This window comes from Lipotes vexillifer, unplaced genomic scaffold (genome assembly GCF_000442215.2).
Source record: "Lipotes vexillifer unplaced genomic scaffold, Lipotes_vexillifer_v1.1 scaffold428, whole genome shotgun sequence".
NCBI lineage: Eukaryota > Metazoa > Chordata > Mammalia > Artiodactyla > Lipotidae > Lipotes > Lipotes vexillifer.
Window position 1 is genome coordinate 250,265 of NW_006781879.1, and position 26,691 is coordinate 276,955.

General features: G+C 38.5%; 1 protein-coding gene across 1 annotated transcript in view; it reads left to right on the plus strand.

Moving 5' to 3' along the window:
- The window catches only part of CDKAL1 (CDKAL1 threonylcarbamoyladenosine tRNA methylthiotransferase), a 667,990-nt gene that overhangs the window by 95,596 nt on the left and 545,703 nt on the right, over positions 1-26,691 (plus strand). Inside the window, exon 5 of the mRNA XM_007454853.1 lies at positions 19,986-20,070. Coding sequence (XP_007454915.1) covers positions 19,986-20,070 — 85 coding nt within the window. The remainder of the gene's footprint in view (positions 1-19,985; positions 20,071-26,691) is intronic.

Below are 26,691 nucleotides of genomic sequence, written 5' to 3' on the forward strand. Positions count from 1 at the left end.
GGCTCTAGAGCACAGGCTCAGTAGTTGTGGCGCATGGGCTTAGTTACTCCGCGGCATGTGGGATCTTCCTGGACCAGGGCTCGAACCCATGTCCCCTGCATTGGCAGGTGGATTCTTAACCATTGCGCCACCAGGGAAGCCCTCTAATCTATTTTTAATACATAGGGTTTTTATTTCACTTTTTCTATAATTATATGTATAAATTTCATAATGTATTAAATGAAAAAATTATTTCTGTGATAATTTTGTAAGTGTAATTAAAAAAAATTATCAGTACACAGTGTTCCATAGAATGAAAAGTTGCTGCTGTTATTTGTTCTTGTTAGAGCAAGAAGATCCCCTGGAAGAAAGATTCTCTATCAGAGCTTGACCCCAGTTTCTGCTGAAAGTAGTATTTCTCTCGAGTTAACTTTTTGATTACTGACAAGAACTCGTCTCTTTGCCCCGGAAGTTAGGTCTTGATGAGTACTCATTAACGCACCTTTCTGCTGCCCTGATCTTTGCTACTTTGCTCATTTGTTTGTTCATTCATGCGTTTCCCCCCCCCTCCCTTTCTTTCTTACTCTCTCTCCCTGCCCTGCCTTCCCCTCTTTGCTTCTCTCACTCCCCCCTTCCCTCTCTCACTCCCTTCCCTTCCTCCCTTCTTTCCCTCCATCCACAATAAGAGCATATTTTCTTCTAAGTCCTCAGCTTGGCTCTGGGGATTTAAAGATGAATAGACAATTGAGGGACTCATACTAAGGGGGAGCACATTTATGAATCTTTACCACCACTACTAGCTCATCTGTGCACACACGGGGAGCAGTGCCTTACTCTTTCTGAAGAGGGTAGAGAAGGCTTCCTGGGGTGATGACATGTACCTGAGTTGTGAAAGGTGAGTAGGAGTTTGCTAGAGCTGGTGGGTGGAAGAGACATTTAGGCAGAGGGCACAGAAGTGAGAAGAGTGGTGATGGTGTGGCTCAAGCTTATCTGTAGTATTTTGTTATTGTTGTGTTTTTTAAGCAGTTTTATTGAGATAATGATTCTCCTACCATACACCATTTGAAGTGTACAATTAAGTAGTTTTTAGTGTATTCACAGCATTGTACATTCATCACCACAGTCAATTTAAAACACTTTCATTGCCCCAAACAAACTGCTTTAGCTGTCACCCCTCAGTCCTCCTTGCTCGCCTGGGTAATCAACAGTCTGCTTTCTGTCTCTTTTGACATTTCATTTAAGTGGAATCATATGACGTGTGTTCCCTTGTGACAGACCTCTTTCACTTATCAGGTTTTCAAGGTCCATCCGTGTTATAACATGTATCGCTGCTTCATTTCTTTTTATTGCCTAATAATATTCCATTGTATGGATATACCACATTTGATTTCTCCATTCATCACCTGATGGATGTTTGGGTTTTTCCTACTTCTTGGCTATTAGGGATAATGCTGCTGTGGACATTGATGTACAGTTTTTTGTGTGGACATATAGTTTTATTTCTCTAGGCTATATACCCAGAAAAGGAATTTCTAGATCATATGTTAACTCTGCTTAACAATTTGAGGAACTGCCAGACTGTTAGCTATACTAGTAGTCAAATTAGCCATACTATTTTACATTCTGATCAGCAGTGCATGATGGTTCTAATTTCTCTATGTTCTCGTCAACACTTGTTATTATTTTATTTTATTTATTTTTATTATAGTCCTGCTAGTAGATGTGAAGTGGTAACTCCTGGTAGTTTTGATTTGCATTTTCCTGATGGGTATTGATGTTGAGCATCTTTTCATATGATGATGATGATTATTTTATTATTATTATTATTATTATTTTATTATTATTATATTTTTATTATTATAAAAATTATTTTATTTATTTTTGTTATTATTTTATTTTATTTATTATTATTATTATTATTATTTTATTTTATTATTTTATTTTATTTATTATTTTATTATTATTATTTTATTATTGTTATTATTTTATTTTATTTATTTTTATTATAGTCCTGCTAGTAGATGTGAAGTGGTAACTCCTGGTAGTTTTGATTTGCATTTTCCTGATGGGTATTGATGTTGAGCATCTTTTCATATGATGATGATTTATTTGTATATCTTTGGAGAAATGTCTATTCAGAGCTCTTGACCATTTTTAATCAGATTATTTGCCTTTTTTAAGTCATTGAATTGTAATAATTTTTTTATAAGTAATATTCTTTTTTTTAAACTCCACATTTGTTTATTTATTTATTTTTGGCTGTGTTGGGTCTTCGTTTCTGTGCGAGGGCTTTCTCTAGTTGTGGCAAGCAGGGCCCACTCTTCGTTGTGGTGCGTGGGCCTCTCACTATCGCGGCCTCTCTTGTTGTGGAGCACGGGCTCCTGATGCGCAGGCTCAGTAGTTGTGGCTCACGGGCCTAGTTGTTCCACGCCATGTGGGATCTTCCCAGACCAGGGCTCCAACCCGCGTCCCCTGCATTAGCAGGCAGATTCTCAACCACTGTGCCACCAGGGAAGCCCAAAGTGTAATAATTTTTATATTGTCTCTAGTGTTTTGAAGCAAAATTAAGACTAGAATAGTTTACTTTTGACTTTAAGTAGAAAATGACTCAATCAAAATTTTGAATCACCTAAGAGAAAGAAAATTTAAATCTGAAAAGTAGATTTGGAGATAGGGGATATCAATATTAATTTTCAAAAGTGGTAACATTAATATATGCCACAAGTCAAATTCTAGTTAAATGATCTTACTCGTTTTATTAAGCTAATTCTCCCTATTTCTGTGCACTGGTGTCAGATAATCAAATACTCGCTTCTCTCAGGAAGTCCCCAGCTGCTGTGACAAATGGGCAAGGTTTTCTAATCGATTTCTTTCCTAAATTATCCTTGAAGGCAATGGTTTTTCTTCTCTTTGTCTCTTATTCTTTGTCTCAAATTGGTAAGACATATTTATAATTTTAGAAAGTTTGATACTGTCATTTGGGGATATTATTTATGAATATCTGTCAATCAATTGAACAGCAATTATTGGATGCCCGCTTAGGTATACAGTTGGCTCATTTTGTTTCTCTTCGGGAGTCATAGTCAAAATGTATAATATTGGTGTGGTGTGGGCATTAACAAGTCCAAATGGACACTGGCTTTAAAGCACTTCACTCACAGTCAGCTTCATTATTCCAGTCATAGATCTGTGTTATTCTTCGTTGTACTTTGAAGTCCAGTGAACCTATGCCTAGTCCATAGCTTTATTTTTGATCTGGATCTTTCCTCCCTTGGCAGTATCCTATGGATATTTCTCTTTTGATTACCAAACTGGTAATTGTTTTGACCCAGTAAGTTTGCTGGGTCAAAATCCTAGAGGTAGCTCTGGTATTAGTGATAATAATATTCAGCAGATAACCTAAACTTCCCTTCAAGGAGATACTTCTGTTTTCTAGAATTGGTCATGGAAGTGTATCATTCCAGCAGATGAATCAAGTTATGGATTTGTGCTAAACAGTTGAGCATTATATATAATCTGAATGGAAACCAGATGTTTTGCAAATTTGCAAGTGAGTGGTTTCTCTAGGTTGTTATGATTTGCTCTTTGGCTAAATAGAACTCTTTTCAGTATACCACTTTTTTTTTTTTTTTTTTTTTAACAAACGTATTTAAAGGTGGGGAAAGAACCAGCTCTCCAGTTGAGTGCTTTGGGTTTTTTGCATGAGAGCAGTGAATGACATGAATTAAAAGTTGTTTAAGTTCTAATGATGGAGGGGGTCTTGAATACACTGAAGTCATCTGAACTTTGTTTTTTAGGCAGTGCGAGTCTTAGCTCCTGGCCTTGTTCTACCCGTGTATCATTCAGTAGTTTAAGAAAAAAAAAAAAAAGAATTGTGGACAATGGTTGTTTTTATGGTGGTCCCCCAAAAATCCAGTTTCTCAACCCATTATGCCTGGTTCTCATTTCTTTTGTCCTAGGATATCTTGGGCCACAACTCTTCTTCCCACAGGACAGGCTAAAAACAGACTGTATATATATATATATATATACACACACACACACACACATATATGTGTGTGTATATATGTATATTTCTTTTTTGGATAGTCTAGGTAAGACCTAGTAACTTTCTGAAGTAGGAGCATTGTGGTGGAATTGACCCACAGGATTTCGTGACCAATTGGCAATGAGAAGGGTTTGAGGGATGATAAAAAGGATGCAAGGAGGTCATCCTGCCTGAGATAGGAAACATGGGACTATAAGCAAGTTGTGACTTTACAAAGGCTCCCGCGTCTCCTGCATCGGCAGGCGGACTCTCAAGCACTGCGCCACCAGGGAAGCCCCAGTATACCACTTTTAAAATGTTTGAAGCGGGAAGGAAATTTTCCATGGAATACATGAATGTAAAGATACAGTTGGACTAGTCGGCTGCTCTGCAAAGCCATCTTTTCATTGTCCCTGAGACTGGCTCCCTGTTCACTGCAGCCACAGGTCTGTATGCCTCCTCCGCAGACATGGACTCAGGCTGCTTCATTGCCAGAGTCCCCGAACTGGGGCTTTCTTTTTTGTCTGCTGCATTGGATCTCTGGTGTGCCCCACCGTGTCAGACACGGCCATGGACACCAGCTCTGAGATCGTCACCGCGGACTTCAAGGAGAAGAAGGGAGCTGTGGAGGCAGTGGAGAGTGCTGCTGGGAAGGCTCACGAGGTCAGTGGGGAACAGGAGGCTGCCAGTGAGGTGGAAGAAGGTGGGGAGCAGTGGAGGAGGGGGAAGGGTGCTGTGGGGAGGAAGAGGGTGGAGTGAAGACAAGGAGGCTGAGGCAGCTCTGGGCAAATGGGCAGCTGAAGGTGACAAAGGTGACAGTGTTGACACCAAGAAGCGGAAACTGATGAGGATGACTAGACAGCAAAAACGAAAAAGTTAAACTAAGAAGAAAGGGTCGGGGCTGGGGGAGACCACCCTGAGCCATTCACTCCCTACTTCCTCTCTCAGAATCTAAGCATGATTACCTTGGAGGAGAGAGGCCCCCAGGCTGCCCACTGCGGGCAGGCAGAGTCACCTGCAGGTGACGCGTGCTCCCCAGCACCCAACCAAACCCACAGCGTGAATTTGCAACAGGAGAAGAAAAAAACCCAGATCTTTCAAGGTCCTGCTTCTTTTCTTAAAGGTGACATGGAAGACAAACTTACGGTTACAAAAGAGGAAAACTGGGTTGGGGAGGGGGGATGAATTGGGTGTTTGCTTTTAATATATACACACTACTATATGTAAAATAGATAACCAGCAAGGGCCTACTATAGCACAGGGAACTATATTCAATATCTTGTAATTACCTATAATGGAAAAGAATCTGAAAAAGAATAGATTTATGTATGTATCAATATGTATATATTTGTATAACTGAATCACTTTGCTCTGCGTTTGAAATGAACACAACATTGTAAATCTGTGAGAGAGAGGCATGGACATATATATACACTAACAAACGTAAGGTAGATAGCTAGTGGGAAGCAGCCGCAGAGCACAGGGATATCAGCTCGGTGCTTTGTGACCGCCTGGAGGGGTGGGATAGGGAGGGAGACCAAAGAGGGAAGAGATATGGGAACATATGTATATGTATAACTGATTCACTTTGCTATAAAGCAGAAACTAACACACCATTGTAAAGCAGTTATACCCCATAAAGATGTTAAAAAAAAAAAAAGCTATACTTCAATGAAAAAAAAAGTGCTTTCAAAAGGAAGATTTGTTTGTATTTTAATTTGCATTTTTAGTTTTGAACATACTGTTAGGGGTCAGCCGTTTTTAATGATCTTGGATGACCAGACCAGCCTTTGGAGTGTTCTCTGTCCTATTTCAGACTTTACTTGTTGGGTGACCATGTTCATTATAATCTCAAAGGAGAAAAAACAACTGGTTAGAAAAAAAACAAAGCAAAAGCAACAACAAAAACAGTCTTATTCCCAGGATGCCAGTAACTTTTTTTGGGTATGTACTTAGCTGTATTATAAGTAGTTTTATGAGATGGTTATAAAGGCCAAAGATAAAAGATTCATTTTTTTCCCCTTTTTTTCTCTATGAAGTGACTGTTTAGTTTTTTTGGTCTGTTGATGTATGTGTGAAACACTATTGTCCAACAATAAACTGGAGTTTTATTTTACTGAGTTCTTTAAAAAAAAAAAGATACAATTATATTTTTTAAAACAATTCTGTTTTTTGGTTTGTAGCAAATTCTCAGTAATGAATTCTTTTCTCCTTACCAAAATATAGTTGCAGTTGGCTGCCAATAGTATGTGTCTTATTCACCCAGTTTTCATTGTCCACATGTATAGATTATCCATGATAATCTAGTTAAAACAAAGCAACTCTTGCCTCCCTTTGGTTCATTGATAGTTTTCATAATTGCTGTAATGGCAGCCGTAGGGAGGGAGGAGACTTATACAAAGGTGGCAGCCCTGGAGATGAATAGCAGACATTCACATTCTTTGGAGGTAAAATCCTTTGGGAGTTGTTGGATTTGCTGCGAGAGATGGTGAGGTGAAAGGAATGATTAATGATGACTCCCAGGTTTCTGGTTTCAGCATGAGTACACCTAGAGGTACTCTTAGATCTGAGATGCCATTTATGGAGATGGGGAATTCTGGAAGATGGAAGGTTTAGTCATTTGCCTGCTGGCTCTCAGTTTCAATTCCCTGATTTCCTCTGTCCTCTGTATTGCATGGAACTGCATTTCAGTCTCCTTTCCCTTTGGCTCTTGTGGTTAGATTTGGCCAACAGGAGGCGCTAATGGAAGCCTGGCGAATGGGAGTAGGGAGGAAGTAGGGTGGTTTCCTCCCATGCTTTTTGCTCTGGGTCCGGTTCCAGGAAGTGGCAGTTTCCCGGTGGCTTCCGTCCCTATCAGCTCCTCCCTTCGTTGCAGTGCTCCTTTCCGATGGGCAGCCCCTGTTGTTGCTCTTGCCCCTGCCAGTGATCACAGCTTCTGGGCTCTTCCAGTCAGTCCCTCCAGCCCTTAGGCTGATAATGGCTTCCTGCCGTTACTCATCTCCTGGTTGCTTCCCCCTTCCCCATTTGGTGAAGACATTTGGTGTCTTGGCTTTTCCATCGCCCATGTAACCACACTTCTGTATTAATTTTTCTTTATCTTAATGCCTAGAGTGGTTTCTGTTTTCCTAACTAGAACCTGAAAATTGGAGAGTTCAGTTTTGTAAATGGTCTGTGTCCAGTTTAATATTTTTTCAGTATGTTCCAGTGGAGATGTTACTAGATGAGTTGTATAGTGAGCTCAGATGGATGTCTGAACTGGGAGAATAAATTTGGGTATCACCTCTCAGTGCACTGGTAGTATTTAAAACCGTGAGAGGTATGGTTGGAATCATCCAGTGAATAGATGACAAGGGAACCAAAATCTAGTCCTGAGGAGCTCTACTTCATGGAGGGCAGATGGGAATGGATGAATGAGAGCAGCCAAGGAGGTGGGAGGAAAACAGGAGAGTGATGCTATCCACAATGTAAAGAAAAAAGTGTTTGACTGCATGGTGTGCTGTCTATGGCATTTGGCATCAGTTCCCTCGATGAAAGTGGTTTCCGGGGAATGGAGAGTGGTTGAAGGTCTTCATCAAAATGAAGTGGTGGAGGAGTGGATGGGAGGTGGCAGAGTACATCTGGTACAGAGAGACACGTCTTTCCAGATGTTTGACTATGGAAGGGAGTAAAGAAATGGGAAGATAGGATTAAGACAAGCTACAGTTTTTACAGTTGCTTTTTTACTTTGAAAATGCTTAACTTTTGAATAGGTTCAAAAATAAAAAGTAAGTTATATGAGGAAAAAAATCTTCCTCTTGTCTCCCATCAGTCTTATCTGACTCCTTCCTCCCCATCCCAGCCATTGCTGTTTGTTTCTGATGTACATCCAAAAAATTTTTTAATATGAATACAAGCAAATGTGAATATGTATTCTCAGTTTCCAGTGGTAGCATAGTATATATATATATTTAGTGTCTTATTATTTTCTTTGAACAATGTGTCCTGGAGATCTTTTTATATTAGGACTTCGAAGTTATTCTTTTTTTTTTTTTCTTTTGTGAGTAGCTTATAGGAGTCTCAATTATTATTATTATTATTTTTTTTTTTTTTGCGGTACGCGGGCCTCTCACTGTCGTGGCCTTTCCCGTTGCAGAGCGCAGGCTCAGTGGCCATGGCTCACGGGCCCAGCCGCTCCGCGGCATGTTCTTTGTTAAATTATAAAATCCACCCTAGGGTGGATCCCATGTTTCCTATTTTTCTAGGTAATTTGTTCAAAGCTAAACAAACATTTATTTCTTCATCTTTGCCATTCTTTCCACCTGAAGTTTCTCCTCTCTTGAACCTTTTAAGACACCTTTTCAGATTGTTTCTCTTTCTTTTTTCTGTTTTCTTTTTGCTAGCATCCACTCTTGCCTCATCTTTATTTTTTTTATTGATTAATTTTTATTGGAGTATAGTTGCTTTACAATGTTGTGTTAGCTTATACTGCACAGCAAAAGGAATCAGCCATACATATACATGTATCCCCTCCCTTGTGGATGTCCCTCCCATTTAGGGCACCACAGTGCATTAAGTAGAGTTCCCTGTGCATACAGTATGTTCCCAAGGGTTGTCTGTTTTATACATAGTATCAATAGTTTATATGTGTCAATCCCAATCTTCAGATTGTTTCTTAATTTCAGATTGTAATTTCTGTATTTTCTCTGGGAATATTTAGTTATGTCACTGGGGAGATACTCACAAAGAATTGGCCTTTTTCCTTACAAAACAGATTAGTGCTACCCTGATCTTCTACCTCCCAGGTGTACAGAAGAGACTCCAGTGCATCATTGCACAAAACAAAGCCAAGCAGCACTTCTTGCACGTTGTCATCTAAGGACCTCTAAATACCTATAGGCCATGCCCATATTTTCAGTTTGAGTAGCCTAAAGTGGCTTATTTTAAGTGCAGATTTCTTCAAAGTTTACTGTTTTCTCTTATAAATTTTGTCTACACTTTGCATTTTACTTTGTAATACAAAGGTTTTTGTTGAAATATAAAAATAATGTGATTCTCAAGTCTTCAAGGAAATGTGTTTAACCATATTTGTGTACCATGTTTATCCTGCGGATATATGTATCCCAGCACAAGGCTGAATGCTCTGGGGGTAGAAGTACCCCACTTAGAGACACAGACCTCAAAGAGAGCTATGTTTCATCTTGGAACCTGCACAACTAAATTACGTAAGCCTTTCTGAGAACACATGACACTGTACAATTACAAAACGTATGTGTGCATCTTTATGTTTCATAGACACTTGGCTTGATTTTGGAGGATATGAAAAAAAAATGACCATGAGTTTGTTACATAAGCATAGTGCCAATATGTATAATATTCTTTCATAAAAGCAACTTTTTACTTGGTTAAGATTATAATTTTGAGTTAATTAGAGATACTAGAACCATAATTATATCACTCAATTCTTAAGCAAGAAACCTTGAAGTCTTTCTCAGAGACTTCCTAAAGATTTATTTAGATTTTATAATTAGTGTTCCTTTTAATCATTAGTCTGATTATATATCTGAATTTTTTGATGCCTTTACCTCTTCTTTCCCATTTCCATGAGATCAGAATTCTTATTTATCTGTACTGCCATTTAGTTCTCAATATTTTTTTCCGAACAGATCTCTCCAGCTTTCTCATTCCCCTGCATCTGATGCCCCATCCATCTCTCTCATGCTGCTGAATCAAGCAAAGCCTCTACCCTATTTGTTTAAATGTATTGCACATACTTTTCATGGTTATTCAGTTCTGGATTGCAGGCTCTCAAAGGGCATGGATTACTTCCATCCACTTGTGCTCTGGACAAGAGTGATATCACACTGTGAAGATAATAATCATGAGAAAAATCTTTGATGGACTACGCATCTTACTATTAAAAAAAGAATATAAAAGACTGCAATTCCCTGAAATACGATTTCAGGAAAAGCATGATAACTATTTCTGTCTTAGAATTTGTTTACTTTAAATATTGCGTAATAATCACCTCTAATGATAAACATGATACTCTTAGAAATGTTGAAGTTTTATGTTGGCATTTTATTTGGGAATTTTTTCATGTCTCCGCCCATAATCTGTCTTAGCTTTTCTATTAAGTGTACCAGGGAATAGAGTATAGTTGATTTACAATGTTGTGTTAGTTTCAGGTGTATGGCAAAGTGATTCAGTTATACATATACATTTATCCATTCTTTTTCAGATTCCTTTCCCATATAGGTTATTACAGATTATTGAGTAGAATTCCCTGTGCTATACAGTAGGTCCTTATTGATTATCTATTTTATATATAGTATATATGTTAATCCCAAACTCCTAATTTATCTCTGCCCCCATAGGAGTCTCAATTCTGAATAAACTAAAATGTCTTTAGTCAGTCACCTTTTGCTGTTAGAAATAAAGCTGCAATTAATGACTTTGCACCTGTGCAAGTATGTTTGTCGTAGCTAAATTCTTGGAACTGCTTGGTCAGAGGATATGCATTTGCCATTTTGAGAGATCATGTCAAATTGCCTCCATAGGTCGTGGCCTAGTTTGTATTCCCACCAGCAATGCGTGAGACTGCCTGTTTCCTCATGGTTACATCAGTTCAGTGTGTTATCAAACTTTTGGGATTTTTGACAATATAGGAAGTGAAGAAAAATGGTACAGTTTTTTTGGGGGGTGCAGTTTTAGTTTTCATTGATTAAGAATGGGGTTCAACATCTTTTTGTATGTTCAAGAGCCATATGTGTTTCTTCCTTCGTAAACTGTTCATAGACTTTGCCCACTTTTTTTCAATTAGATTTTGGTCATCTCAACATTTGAATTTTACTTATTAGGCCTGAGGGTCTAAAGGCTCAGTGTGGCAGGAACATAGTAGCATACAAGGTGGGCTTTGGATAGAGGGGTGGGGACCAGATCACGCAGTCCCCTCTAAAGTCCATTTGGTGTATTTATTGCTTCTTAGTTTACAAACCTATTTAACACCTAGAAATAGATATCCTTTCAGGGATTCTTTAGACACAGTTACTTCTGAAGTAATTATGTGTAGGGATCAGCAGAGCAATTTGATCTGGAAAGAGAATGGGGGAATGTTAGCAGTGTTCTGTTCTACGTAGTAAGTAAATGGTCTGTCTGTCTAGTGCTCTGATTTTGATTATGACCAGGTCTGTTTCGCTATATAATTAATCTTCAGTAGTTACTGGTAGAGTTTTGCAGCTATTGTTTCTCATTTAGGAGAAAAAAGTGTTCTTTTCCCTTCATACAGTAAGCAGAGTTCAGCTGACCCTTGGTTTCCTCATCTTATTTCTGTGAAGCTCTCAGCATGACTGTTTTAAAAGAACAAACTCATTATGCGTGTCATCTCCAAGCCTAAGTGCTTTCCCCAGGAGCTGCTGTGTTCTGCTTCACTCAGAAACATGCCGAACAGTCACCGACACTGCACAGTGGAGGAGGGTCTGTTCTTGCTATACGTATTTCAGCGTGGGAGCTAGAGAGACTCTGTCAGTCTGTCTCTCTCTTTCATTTCTCCTCTTCATCTTTCCTACACCTTCTTTTTCTCCCTGTCTTCTCCCCAGCCTCCCACTCCTCCAAGCCTAGCTGGTTAAAGGGAGCATTCTTTGTCATGGATCACTTTGCTTTTATAAAATAGATTTTGAAAGCATGGTTACTCCACGCTGTGCATTTACACAGTCCCTATAAAGAACAATAAATGAAATGTGGAAGGAAAATATGAATCTGTTGACTAGAATTTTTGTTTTGCCTTTTATTGGTTTTAAGATTTTTTTCAGTATGCTCCTTAAAGGTGCTTTGAAATTTTTGTATTATAACATGCTCTATTCTCTGAGTTTTTAGTAGGCATCCAATGATTTGTATTACATAAATAAACTCCCAGCTGTGATTAAATATAATGGACATTTAAACTGTTTGGACTTGCCCTGCCTTCCAGAGTTCTGTGGTAAAAACTTCCCCCCAAATGCTGTTGGGTCCAAAATAATCAAGACTTTTCTCCCTCTTTGTTTTGTTCTTAATGAATTTTTATCTGTATCAGCTTGCTTAGCTGCCTTACTTAAATCTATGGATTTAAGTAGTTGTAAGGCTCCTCTTACTGTTTGAGGCTGCTCCTCTAGTTGACTTGCAGATGGAACAGTTGTGTAAGGTAAATGGTTTATTGTGGGTACTGTTGGTATGAACCATGCCCATCTCTTCTGTAGTGCCACCATTATGCAGAAGGCTGCAGGGGGAAGGGAAGATTGGTTGCTTTGAAAGTCAGCCTGTGCTCTGCAGTAATGCTCCTGCACTCAGTATTTTTTTGTTGTTTGAATTTTATTTTATTAATTTTTTTATATAGTAGGTTCTTATTAGTTATCCTTTTTTTTTTTTTTTTTTTTGCGGTACGCGGGCCTCTCACTGTTGTGGCCTCTGCTGTCACGGAGCACAGGCTCCGGACGCGCAGGCCCAGCGGCCATGGCCCACGGGCCCAACTGCCCCGTGACATGTGGGATCCTCCCGGACCGGGGCACGAACCCGCGTCCCTTGCATCGGCAGGCGGACCCTCAACCACTGCGCCACCAGGAAGCCCAGTTATCCATTTTATATGCACCCAGTATTAATTCTTTCTTTACTTGCCTGTTTCCCACTGATAACGGAAGGCCAAGAGCTGACATGTTCAACATCTTGGAAATTTTGGAAATAGCCAAACAGTTCCTTTTGAAGCCTAGTTATTTGTCTTATTAGAAGTAGTATCATGAGGCAACCTCAAGGTCATGTAATACATTTTTTACTTTGTTTTTAGGTATTGTCTATATTATTTTCGATCAAGAAGCAAAGAGCCCCTAATGAGGCATTCTAATTTTCTTAAATTTGCAGTCTCTGAAGTCAGTTTGTCTGGATTTCTAATCCTGGCCCCCTCTCTTACTGTGTGATTTTAGGCAAGTTACTTATCCTTTCTAAGCCTTAGATTCCCCCTCTGTAAAACTGGAGTAAAAGTTGAACTCACCTCAAATTGGGAGGATTAAATGGGAAAAAAAAAGGAGTGTGACGTGCTTGGCTCATTGCTGGGTACATAATAAGTACTCAATAATGTTAGCTATTGTCATTATTGCCAATCAGATTTTTATTACTTTGGATTTAGAAGTAATTTATCTTGTATACATAAAGAAATAGTTTGGAAAGTAAATGCGTTTCGATTAAAACAAATAATAGTTTGTTTCTCCATCCTCACCCTCAAAGTGGGTGGTGTGTCAATGACCATCATTTTCTTGGTTCAGTGAGTGCAAAAGCTTTTAGCAGTGGGGAGAAAAGTCCCAGAAAATGTATATCAGGTCACTGTTTTCATGATGGATCACAGCAGGAAAATAGTTTATGCTCTTACCTTAAAATGAAAGAACACTATTGTTTCTGAGCCCTGTGAAAAAGGAAATTAAAAAAAATTTTTTAAAGGCTTGATTAGTTTTTTTTAAGTTTAGTTTAAATGCTGTTAGAAATTCAAACAATGAAGACAGAGGTAAATTAAATATTAATGTGCCCCTTCTCAGGGTTAAACTTTATAAAATTATAAAAGTCATATCCATGCAAGTTTAAACAAAAAAAAGAGACTATAAAAGTGCATATTAAGACAGTATTGGAGACCAGCTGAACCTTCATCTTATTTCCAAGGGCAAACACCTCAAACAGTTTCATATTTATGCTTCGAGAATTTTTGTTTTTTTACTTAGAACAGGATTTCCTCTTTTTCCATTTTAAAACACAAGTGAAATACAAGACCTGCTCTTCACCTTGCTCTCATCTGATGATATAACAAAGATTATTATAAATTAGTACTTACAGATTTATCTTGCTTTTTTAACAGCTGAATGGCATTTTAGATGCAGTCTCATAATTTATTTAACCAGTCTCCTTGTAATGGATATGTAGGCTTTCCAAGTTTTTTGCTTTGTCAGTAATCTTCCATGTGAATTTTAAAATTTATATGTGTGTACATGTATATGTATATGTATATCTGTGTGTTTGTATATAAATATGTGTGTGTGGTGCAAGTATCCTACAAGCATGTGTAGGAGAAATTCTCATGCACATTTAAATTTTTGACAGCTATTCCCATGTTGCATTCCAAAGAGTTTTGTCAGAATAGACTCCATCAACAGAGTAGAGCTTGCCAGCTTCCCCATTCCTTTGCTAGCACTAGGTAGTACCATACTTTCTAATATTTTCCAATTTGGTATGAGCACAAAGGATCTTATTTCATTTCGCATTAAAAAAATTCAGTGAGATCAATGTACACTGGGGTAAAGTTCTAATAGAGCAAACATCTAAATAAAACATGGGTGAATTCCTTAATAATCTGGGAGTAGAGGAAACTTTCTAATTATGACTGAAAATCTGGAAGCAGTAAGAGAAAAGTTTGATAGATTAGCAGATACAAACTATTATATATAGGATAAACAATAGGGTCCTACTGTATAGCACAGGGAATTATATTCAATATCCTGTGATAAACCATAATGGAAAAGAATATGAAAAGGAATATATATATATATGTATAACTGAGTCACTTTGCTGTACAGCGGAAATTAACAAAACGTTGTAAATCACCTATACATCAGTAAAATTTAAAAAAGAGAAAAGTTTGATAAATTTGATATCCTGAATATAAAAAAGCATGAAGAAACTATAAAAAAGTAAAATAACAAGCCCGGAGAAAATATTGTAACTTCTATCATAGACAAAAGATTAACATCCTCTTTGTGTGTGTGTGTGTGTATATTTGTAAATTAAAACTAGAGATTAAAATGACTATCCTGATAGAAAAATGGGCTAAAGATCTGAACAGATGGAAAATAGGGGGGGAAAAAAACCCCAACTCTGCAAAGGCCCTTAAACATGTGAAAAAATGCTCAACTCATTCTTTTTTTTTTTTTTTTTTTTTTTTTTTCGGTACGCGGGCCTCTCACCGCTGTGGCCTCTCCCATTGCGGAGCACAGGCTCCGGACGCGCAGGCCCAGCGGCCATGGCTCACGGGCCCAGCCGCTCCGCGGCACGTGGGATCCTCCCAGAACGGGGCACGAACCCGTGTCCCCTGCATCGGCAGGCGGACTCCCAACCACTGCGCCACCAGGGAAGCCCCTCAACTCATTCTTAATAAGAGAAATGCACAGTTCAAATCCCACTGGCTTCCTGTTTCTCACTGCATTGCCAGAAGTACAGAGGTTTGATAGCACACTCCATGGGTGATGATGTGGGTAGATGGTCAGTCTCATGCATTGCTTATGGGAATGTGAAGCCATGCACCCTTTATGGAGGGGAATTTATCCTTTGACTTGATTCCACAGGTAATCTGGGAAAAATACAAAATGGCTATTCATTGCAGCGCCATTTGAAATAATGAAAGACTGTAAGTAGTCAAATCTTGAGGTCTAGATTCCATCTGGCTATAGCCTCAAGTGTGTAGCTTTTTACCCCAGTACTGATATCGCAGCTCTGGCATTGGCAATATTTGGCTATGTGCAGATGATTTTCAGCTGCATGTCACGGGTTAACAAGGACCAGTGTTGGAGGACAGGTCTCATGGTAGGTAGAATTGTTTCCTGGGTCTTCTCGAAGTCTGTGCCTCCAGTCTTGGTGCCTTCTTACTGCCTTTCCCTTCTGTGGTCCGTTCTTGCCCATTTCCCTAGTCCTGTCCCCTGTGTTCTCCTCTCTAATTCTGTTTCCCTGTCCCAGACACTGGAGAACCTGACATGGATGCTCTGATTAAGGCAAGAACATAAGCTGTTAACCTTCTCTTAGCAGATAGTTAACCCAGTAACCTAATTACCTACTAGCAGTAGGATGTTTGAACAGTTATTTTATTTGGGGTGATGAGGTTCTAGAAACTGCACATCTTCTGGTATTTCCTGATCGTTCTAGATGCTGCTGCTCTAAGGTAGACATGCCAAATACTAGCTTATTTCTTCTGTTTCAGATGCATCTCACCCCCACCCTGCCTCCTATATTAATGTTTGAAGTTGGGATGTATATTAAAACTTAAAAGAACAGAGAATAGTGTTCCACTTCTCTTGAAGAGCTGTTACAAATTTGGTTGTGTTTCTTATAGTTGATGGCATCGAAGGGGGCAGAACATGTGGGATCACATTACTTACTGGCAAATAGCCATATACGATTTTCCTCCTCACTCCCCTTTGGTAGTGAGTTTGTTTTCTGTGTTATTTAAAAACCTTAAAAAAGGGCCTTTGCTGGGTGATTGTAAGTTGGCACAGAGCAAGCAAATACTCAAAATTGAGAAAGGAAAATGAAAAAGGGTGGAGGACCATCTTATTTTTTTTGGTAACAATACTAGTATTTATACAGATATCTTTCTTGAACTCTTAGCATTTAACACAATTGACTATTTCTTTTTAAAGTACTTTCTTCTCTGGATTTCTGTGACACCATGCTCCCTAGTTTTTATCCCCTTATCTTATTGGCTGTTCCTTTTCCATGTCCTTTTCTCATCTCAACTCCATCAGACCTTTGAACAACCCGATGTTCTGTCTTCTGCTTTTTCTCTCTCCTTTTTCCCCCCACCCTACATTCTCTCCTTAGGTGAGCACATCCATTCCTATAAATTCAGGTATCTTTTTAGGGTTTAGATTCTCCCATTTGGGTCTCCAGCCTGGAAGACTCCTGTGAGCTTTGGTTTCATATATACAAATGGCTGATCAGTATTTCTAGTTGGACATTTAATAGGGATTTCAAACAAAACATGGCCACAACAGAGCTATCGATTCTCTGTCCCCCAAATCCGTGCCTTTCCAAACCTCCCTCATCTCAATAAATGGCACCTCAGTAACTGGTGCTCAGGCCAGAATCTTTTCCACGTGTTTAGCGATCCTACATGATGCCTTCTTGCACGACTTATACCTGATCTAACAGTGAATTCTTTTAATTCTGCCTCCAAAACATGCCTCCATTCACTTCTCATTCTTGCCATTGCTATAATCCCAGTCCAGGTTTCCACGGTCTTTCTCTTACCCTTAGACCAGTGTCTCAGCTTCCAGCTGATTTTCTTGCCTTTACTTTTTTCCCCACTTCTTTTGCTTTTACCCCATCTACAGACTTTTATTCACAGTGTTTCCAGAATGGGATTTCTGAAGTAGGAATTAGTTCATGTTTGAAACCCAGTGGTGACTTCTCATTACTGTTAGAATAAATGTAATTTTCTTAACTGGCCAATATTATCTGGTTCCTGCCCACTTTCTCTCCCTGGGTCCAATCACACTGGTCTTCTCTCTGTTACTGGAACATGGCAAGCTTGGGCCTGTTTCATGGCCTCTGCACTTGTGCTGTTTTCTCCTTGGAATGCTCTTTCTTCTGATTTTTGCGTGGCAGGCTCCTTCCCATTGTTTAAGTCTCAACTCAGATTTAAACTTCCAAGGGAGACTTTTTTTTTTTTGACACCAATTGTACTTGAACATTTGTTACTTTTTAAAAAAAATTAATTAATTTATTTTTGGCTGTGTTGGGTCTTCGTTTCTGTGCGAGGGCTTTCTCTAGTTGTGGCAAGCAGGGGCCTCTCACTCTCGTGGCCTCTCTTGTTGCGGAGCACAGGCTGCAGATGTGCAGGCTCAGTAGTTGTGGTTCACGGGCCTAGTTGCTCCGCGACATGTGGGATCTTCCCAGACCAGGGCTCAAACCCGTGTCCCCTGCATTAGCAGGCAGATTCTCAACTACCACGCCACCAGGGAAGCCCCCAGGGAGACTTATTTTGACCAGCAACCCCACAATTATTCTCTGTTCAGTACTCTCTTTAATCATCTTAACATCATTGACTGGTACCTGAAATTATCTTGCTTATTTCTCTGTCTTTTGTTTTGGTCAGACTTCCTCTTTAAGGCTGTAAACTCCTTGAGGGTGGAAACTGGTTTCACTCTCATATCCCTAGTACTTAGAACAGAGCCTGACACATAGTAAATCCTCGTTGTGTTTTGGTAGTTGACTGATTTATGCTCGTAAGTAGAAAAATCTGTGTTAGGTCCTGGACATTCAGAGAGTGGCAGAAAAAAATGTCTTCAGTATCTCTTAAATAGTAATAAAGACAGGCTGGAAAAATGAATTATTTTAATACAGAACTGTAAAGTGCAAGAATAGTCTAGACACAGTCTACTGTGGGAGTCCAGAGAGGGGGCATCTCACAAACATCGAGCTGAAACTGAAGGATGAAAAGGAGTTAGCCAGGTGGATAGGCAGGTGAAAGGGGTATGAGCTGTCATTCTGTGAAGAAAATAAAGGTATTCTAGGCAGATGGAATAGTGCAAGCTTGAGGAATTTGGTTTGGTGTGGCTGGAAGGATAGATGAATATAGGGAGAAATGAATATTGCAGTTGAGGAGGTGGAGATCTGGATAGGTCTTGAATACCAATTGTAAATCACTGTAAGGTTGAAAAGGTACTATGATCAGATTGCTACTAGAGGATTATCTTTTAGGTGGCATCGTGGGGACTAACTTGGAGGGAACTAGAAGAGGTAGGTGAATACTCGTCGTTACCAAGTTTGAGCAGGTGAGTGGCGTAATCAGATCGCTGTTTTACAAAAGGCCACTCTGGCTGCTGGGTGGGAAAATAGACGACTGGGTGGGGGTGGGGAGTATGAATGGAAGGAGGGAGACAAGTTAGGAGGGATCCTAGTATTCAGCTGATGTATAGTAATGAGGAGCTTTCCTTTTCAAGAATTTGTGGATCTTACCTCTTTGTAAAAAATTTACCATTTTTATAATAAAATGTTGGGGGAAAAAGTTTTGCCAAGTTATCAGAAGCTTGGATGTGCTCACCATCCCTCTCATGTAATGCTCTCACTGGAAGCTCCATTCCCAGGTAGAGAATGTACACACAGACATCCATATGTCCTTAGTTCTTCATGTCTTTTGACCTCTGCTTCTGTTCTTGTTGAAATAACATTGAAGGTGCTGCAGTTTTCAACTTTGGTTTTCCTTTCATTGTGGTAATCCTATTTTAATGTATAAGTCCGTTTAGGCAGCAAGCCTGTTGGAATAGCATCAAGCACTTAAGGCATTTATAAATTCATTTCGAGGGACTTCCCTGGTGGTGCAGTGGTTAAGAATCCGCCTACTAATGCAGGGGACATGGGTTCGAGCCCTGGTCTGGGAAGATCCCACATGCCGCGGAGCACCTAAGCCCGGGCACCACAACTACCGAGCCTGCGCTCTACAGCCCATGAGCCACAACTACCGCAGCCTGCGTACAACTACTGAAGCCCTCGCATCTAGAACCTGTACTCTGCAACAAGAGAAGCCACCACAATGAGAAGCCCACACACCGCAACGAAGAGTAGCCCCCGCTCGCCACAACTGGAGAAAGCCTGCGCATAGCAATGAAGACCCAGTGCAGCCATACATACATACATATTCATTTCAATAAACGTGACGGGTTTGGTTTGGGTAATTTGTTGTGTTGCTAGTGAGTTTGTTATAGTGTATAACAGCATCTAATCAAATTAGTGAGGAATAAAAGACTCACTTTGATGTAAATCATTAACTTTTTCAAAGAAGACAAACAATATTTTTAGTAACATTTCAAGCTGAAGAATATTCAGTGTATAATACATGTGCTTGAAAAATATTAACACACAGCCTAAAAAGGGGCAATTAATTTCATATTCAGAGGTAAGATTAGGCCAGTTTCACTTTAGTTTTTGTTAGTATTAAATACTCGCAAGTATTCAGAATGTTTGAAGAAAATGCTTATCCTCTTTATATTTTAAATGAGAAGATAATAGCACAGGTTATATATTTTAATATTTATTTCTCACCAATGTTTCTATATTGAAGCAGTTATCTACTATGTTGTAATTGCCTGTTTACTTGACTCTACCCACTAGCTCTCTCTCCTCTCCCCCTGCGGTCCCAGTGCCATCTGAGTAAGCACTTGGATATTTTTGGCTGATTAAATGTGATACTTACTTTTCTTTTTCATATTTATCTTTTTAATAGAAAATGCATCAGAGGCAGACTTATGGCTCCTGAATAGTTGTACTGTAAAAAATCCGGCTGAAGACCACTTTAGAAACTCAGTTAAGTAAGTGGAAGTTGATTTTTTTCTTATCTTTTATAAGTGATGTAAGAATGAATTTTCAGGAAGTTAGCTTTTAAAAGATTCCTAACATTACAAATACTCAGTATGTTATCAACAAAAGTATGAGTTGGACTTTGGGCATTATACTGTTTTGAATTTATCTGATAAGGAATGAAACTTTAAGGTAGACTTTTCTAATAGGTATTTGAGTATTTGTGAAGTTAGCTAATAGGTGATTTGAATATCTGTCAAGTATTAACAACGTACTTTTCTCAGGGAATCCAGTCTCTACTTTTTGAAACTATCCAAAGCAGTCCTTACCTCTTTTCTCTTCCTTGTCCATTAGCACTGTTCTAATAATGCCTGGCCATCAAGGGAGGTACAGTTTATGGGGGAAGCGGGCATGTAATCCGTGGTTCTTGAATTGTTCCTCAAGTTACAGTGAAAGAAGTATCTTTTTTTCACATCTCTGAATCATACTCCACCCACTCCACCCACTTCTTACAACCTTCATTCTATAAATTATTTCCTCATTCACCTCTATTTTCATCTCTCCAACCCCATTGGTACCTTTTCATTGGTATTTAAACAAGCTCAGACCTACTCAGCCCCATACACCCCTTTTAGCTCTGGTCCTATTTTTCTTCTTGCCTTCCCCGAGAGACTTAAAATTTTTGGCCGTGCTGTGCGGCACGTGAGATCTTAGTTCCTGCACCAGGGATCAAACCCCCTGCAGTGGAAGAGTGGAATCTTAACCATTGGACCGCCAGGGAAGTCCCCCAAGAGACTTCTTAAGATTTTTCATTTCCTGACTTCACTCTCAAACTCAGCCCCCGGGGCTTCCCTGGTGGCGCAGTGGTTGAGAGTCCGCCTGCCAGTGCAGGGGACACGGGTTCGTGCCCTGGTCAGAAAGATCCCACATGCCGCGGAGCGGCTGGGCCCGTGAGCCATGGCCGCTGAGCCTGCGCGTCCGGAGCCTGTGCCCTGCAACGGGAGAGGCCACAACAGTGAGAGGACCACGTATCGCCAAAAAAAGAGTCAAACTCAACCCCCACCACATTGGTTTTATTGTGAAATATATCATAAATAAATGAGTTTATGAAACATGTACAGTTTAAATAAGGTTAACAAACTTAACACCTAATATCTACCACCCAGCATAAGAAATAAAGCCTTGATGAGACCTTAGAAACTGCCCCGTTGTCCCTCTTTCAGTCATATCCCTGAGATGTAACCTTTATCCTGACTTTTGTGGGTCATTCCCTTCCTTTTATTAGTAAATTTATCATCTATTAAATATATCTCTAAACAATGTGTTGTTTAGTTTTGCCCTCTTTTAAACTTTATTTATTGGACTTATACTGTCTGTGTTCTGAGATTTGCTTCTTTTCCTTAACATTTTGCTTTTAGATTTATCCATGTTGATGGATGTAAAATAACTGGCCATTCATAGTATTTTACTGAATGAATTTGTCACAATTTATCCATTTTATTATTGAAAGAGTTTTGAGTTTTCCCTGTGTTTTGCTTTCACGAGCACTGCTGCTCTGAATATTTTGAACATGTTTTCTGGTGCGGATGTGCAAGAGTTATTTTAGGATATGTACCTAGGAATTATTGGGTCACAGGTGTGTGCATATTCAAAGTTTTAGGTAATGATGAACTTTCCCCCCACGGATGTACTGGCGTTCACTCCCACCAGTCATGGATGGGTGTGGTTGTTCTCCACTCTTTGGCAGTACTTGATATGGTCAGGGTTGTAAATTTTTGCCAATCTGCTGGTGGAGATGGTATCTCAATGTGGTCTTAATTTGTGTTTCTGTGATTACTAGTGATGTTGAGCATCTTTTTATATGTTTATTTGCCATTTAGATTTTCCTTTTCTGTGAAATGGCTCTTTAAATAAATTTCGCTGTTATTTTTTTATTATTTATTTGTGGGAATACATTAAATGTATTCTGTATACTAATCCTTACATATTACATATGTTGTATCTTGTGGCTTATCTTTCACTTTCTTTTATGGTATCTTAGGGTGAAGAGAAATTCTGGCTTAAAATTTATCAGCCTTTGCCTTTGGGTCCGCGCTCTTACTGTTTAAGAAGTCTTTCCTTACTCTGAAGTTAAGATTTTCTATGTATTTTCTTCTCAAAATTCCATGGTTTTTACTTCTTACATTCAGGTTTATAATTCATCTGGAGATGATTTTTTTTGGTATGATACCAGGAAGAGGATCCCATTTTATTTATTTATTTTCTGTGTAGACTCCGACTTTTTCCAGTATCATTTATTTTTTGAAAACCTGTCCTTTCTCCTTTAATCTATATATTATCCACTCTGTCACAGCCTGAGTGTCCATAGATGGTTGGGTCTGTCTGTGGGCTCTCTGTTTGCTTCCACTGATCTATTTCTTTATTTTGGTGCTTATTCTACTACTTCTTACCTGACATAGTCATAATTAGTATAGATTTATAATAAGTCTAGATGTTTGATAGTGCTAGTGCCTTTTTGTTCTCCAGTTTGAAGGAAGACATGTTTTTGTTTTTGAGCATGCTGTATTTAAAGTTACAGCTAAATGTTATAATAAAGTAATGGATAATATTTGATTTTTATCAAGTGTCTTCTATGTGGCAGGCACTGTTCAAAGTGCTTTACATCAATTAGATATTATCTAGTTTAATTCTTGCAGTCTACCAATGAGTTGCAGGTTCCAATTTTATTTCTGTTTTACAGATGAAGAAGCATCTGTTTTGCAGATGAAGTTCTCTAAAGCTGTTGAGTTCATAAGTGGTGGAGGTGGGATGTTAACCTAGGTAGTCTCACTAGAGCCTGTGCGATGTTAAATTTAATACCAGGTAAAGAAGTCAGGTAAGCAGTTATAGAATTGAGGCAGATATCAAAGAGGCAACACTAGAGGTACAGATTTTGTATTGTTTCCATAGAAGCGATAGTTGAATATGATGGTTTCCTCAACTCAGAAATCATGGAAGGAGCAGAGAAGAGTTGTTACCTGAACGATGGCGGGAGGCTTAGGAGGGTGGTAGTGATGTGAGATGGAACAGGGGAGGTAGGGTCATGGTTAGGACCAGAAGAAGGGAGAATTAAACCAAGAGCAGAGCAGGATGTTTACCAGGTGCTGCTTATTTTCAAAGAATGCCTTTTATGGGAAGTCTATCATGTTCCCTGATTATCTACTTTTTCTCCTATAGGAGAGGCATAAGATACAAAGATATTTTAGTGCTACTGATAGCCTCTAAGTACAAACCCCAGAGAATTCAGTTTGTGTGATTATCAATTTTAAAATGTGATTAACCGATACACTTCTAGACTGTTTCTAAAAGTTTATTTAAAAACTCAAATATAACTTGTGTCAATGGGTTTTCTTATATAAACTCTTGTGAATGCGGTTCAAGGTAATGATACGGTGTTTGAAAGATTAAGTGAGGTAATCACTTAAGATATTTGTCATTTTAACACTACAACACTAGTGGTAGAGAGCACAGGTTCCTTTAAGCACTATTCTGCTTGCTTGAAAGAAAATTTAAAAACAGTATTATAGGTGATTAAGTATTTTTTTAAGTGGCTTTGAAAGCTTTTGATAATCACAACTAGTTCTTGTTAACATACCACCTAATCTAACGTTGGATTTGCTTCCAGAATAAATATAACCCTGTAGAAGGCACAGTAACAATTAACATTGAGAAAATGTCTAATTCAAGTGATATTTATACATTTAAAGACTTTCAGTGAAAGATTACGTACTCTTGTCAAGCATTTTGCTTTATTTAAATGTTTCCCCCCTTTCACCACTGTCTCCTAACAAAGCAAAACAAAGAAAAATAGTTCATAAACTTTATTACACCTTCAGTCACGCGACACATTTGTCTTCTCTCAACCTCCAGCTCCATCCTTTCCCTTCAGCCTACTCACGAGCATGCATTTTTTCCCCCATGACAGTGAGGCAACATTTAAATTCAAGGAGACCCTGATAGGGTGTTTCATCTCTCCTTGTTCAGCTGCACCTAATGCATTATGCTCATATTCACCCATTTTCAGGATGGGCTGGGGGCTCTTTTTTTCTAACCTGAACCCCCTACAAATAATGACTGCTTCACTTTGCCACTTATTTCTGAGTGTTTGTCATCATTTCTGATCATCTGCTTTTGTCTCTCTCCCAATGTATTCTTTTTCTTTTTCGACTGTAGAAATTTTTTTTATTGAAGTATAGTTGATTTACAATGTTGTGTTAATTAATGCTGTACAGCAAAGTGATTCAGTTATACATATATATACATTCTTTATATAATTTCCATTATGGTTTATCATAGGATATTGAATGTAGTTCTCTGTGCCATATGTATTTTCGATATTTAATAGTTGTTTGTCTATTATCAACTCATTTTATTTCTCTTGAGCTACCAGGCAGTAGGACCCTCTTGTTTTAACAGGAGAAAAGAAAGAAAACTGAGAGATTTACTATCTTTCATGTAATCAATGCATAAGATCCCAGAATTGTGAATTTGTGACAAGACAGCCAGGGCCTTTTTTTTTTCTTCTCTTGGTGGTGGTGGTCAAAAGTATTAGTTTTGCAACTTCACAGTATAAAAAATATTGGGAGTATTATTTAACCTTGGTCACAGAGAATATCGGCTTAAAATTATTTGGAAATTTTCATTTTATACAGTAATGCTGATAGTAAATCATTCTACTTTTAAATAATTCCTTAATCTAGTCCAAGTTACATGCCTGGCATGAAAATGCATACGTGTTAATCCGTAGGCTGTACTGCTCAGTACTTTCTACTAGTTGATCTAATTACTAAGGCTTTACAGCGTTTGTATTACTGATGTTCAGATTGATAAAACAGTAGGAGTTTTAAGTAGTAAAAAAGGAGTTAAGAATGACTTTTCTGGCTGCCTTTTGAACTTTGAAATGTTAAATGCTATTGCCTTTACTAATTTTGAAAAAATCTCTAATGAGGCCCATGTTTTGTAATGGCAGCCTGTTGTATGCATACTCTTTCCTCTTGAGCATTTGCCAGTTGCCCTGTCCTTGTTTTATGCATTAAACCAGTTTGATTTAGACAATATGGCCTTCAACTTGAGGGGTTCTTGAGTAAACGAAAAAGATCAAAAGTTTCAAAAAAATAAAATTTGCTCTTAATGAGAGTATCAAATAAGAAAACTCCTTTGGTTAGTGCTTTATAGAAATGTGGGATCTTTTCCATGCCACCTAAAGGAGGTCATTCAGAGGCTGGTGGAGATAAACACGTCTTGTGTGTTCTATATAAATGACAGAAAGAATAGCCAGCTTGCTTTGATCATGGACTGTCAACCTCTGTTTGACCTTGTGTGTTATTAACCCAAATGGGCATTGTGGTTTAGCCACACTGATAGTAGATAGACGAGTCACTAGTTCTTTGAACCACCTTTGCCTGTAGAAATAAATGGTAATGTTGAAGGGATGGTTTAGATATCTCAGTGAAATTACTTGAAAGAACAATGGAAATATAAGGAGAAATGGACAAAGAAGAAAAGTGTATGTTGGGACAGGATAACCTGCTTTGTATTATATCTTCTGTTAAAAGGAGAGCTCTTTTTAGAAATAGCATTCTGTTGATCAAGTAAATTATTAGATGTTCACTCCTATTATGAAAAGATTTTTTGCTTTATGTGGATTTGACTTTGAGTTCTTCATTGTAAACTGAAGTTGGGGGAGGCATCAGAATATAATTTCAACTTGAATTTGTAAAATAAGTTGCCTTCAAAAAGGCTGACTTATTACGAACAGAGAAGTGCTTTCCTTTTCAGTTAGTAATTATACAGTTTAAAAAAAGAAAAGAACTCGACTCGTTCTGTTTTTAACTAGATTTGTTAGTAATCAGGTTATCTTTATTATTTTAATTTAAAAAATTGGCATTGGGAGATAAAAAAGAATACTAGGTTCTAGTTTGGCCTTTTTCAAGAAACAGGTTAGGTAACGCAAGTTCTTTTGTTAAAACTTATTTTTTAATGTTGTAGATTGTGGATTTTTTCTTAAAACTTAGATATTTTAATTTTGGCTTTTCTAGTATGAAATGGCTTTAGTTTAGTAGCACTTTTATGTTATTGTTTCAAGTGTCATTCATTGTTTGCTTTTACCAGTCAGTCTCATGGTTCCAGCTATCCTTTCCCACCTTAAAGGTTTCCCTCTATATGGAAAGTTAGTTCAAAATATTGTACTGTTTGACTTAATATGTATTGTCAGTTAAGTTTTGTCTAAGGCTATTGTTTTTCTCCAAACAGTGCTATTTTTAACATGAGTTTACGTTTCCTCCTACCATTTCTCATCTACTTCCACTATTTAGATACTATCTGTGTGTTGATTACTCCCAAATTTCTGTTTCTGACCCTGGTCTCTCCTTCCGAGAACCAAACTTGTATGTCCATTGTATATCCAGCTGCTTTCTGGACTTTTCCATTTAGATGCCCCTTAAAGTTGACACTTTAAATCATCGTGTCAGAGCCTCTTCATTATCTACCTCACCTTTTCCCCAGCTAATGCTCCTGTTCGTATTGCCTATCTTGTTTGGTTACAAGGTCACCTATCAGATAGTCGGGGAGTTTTCTTTGACTCCCTCTTTCCC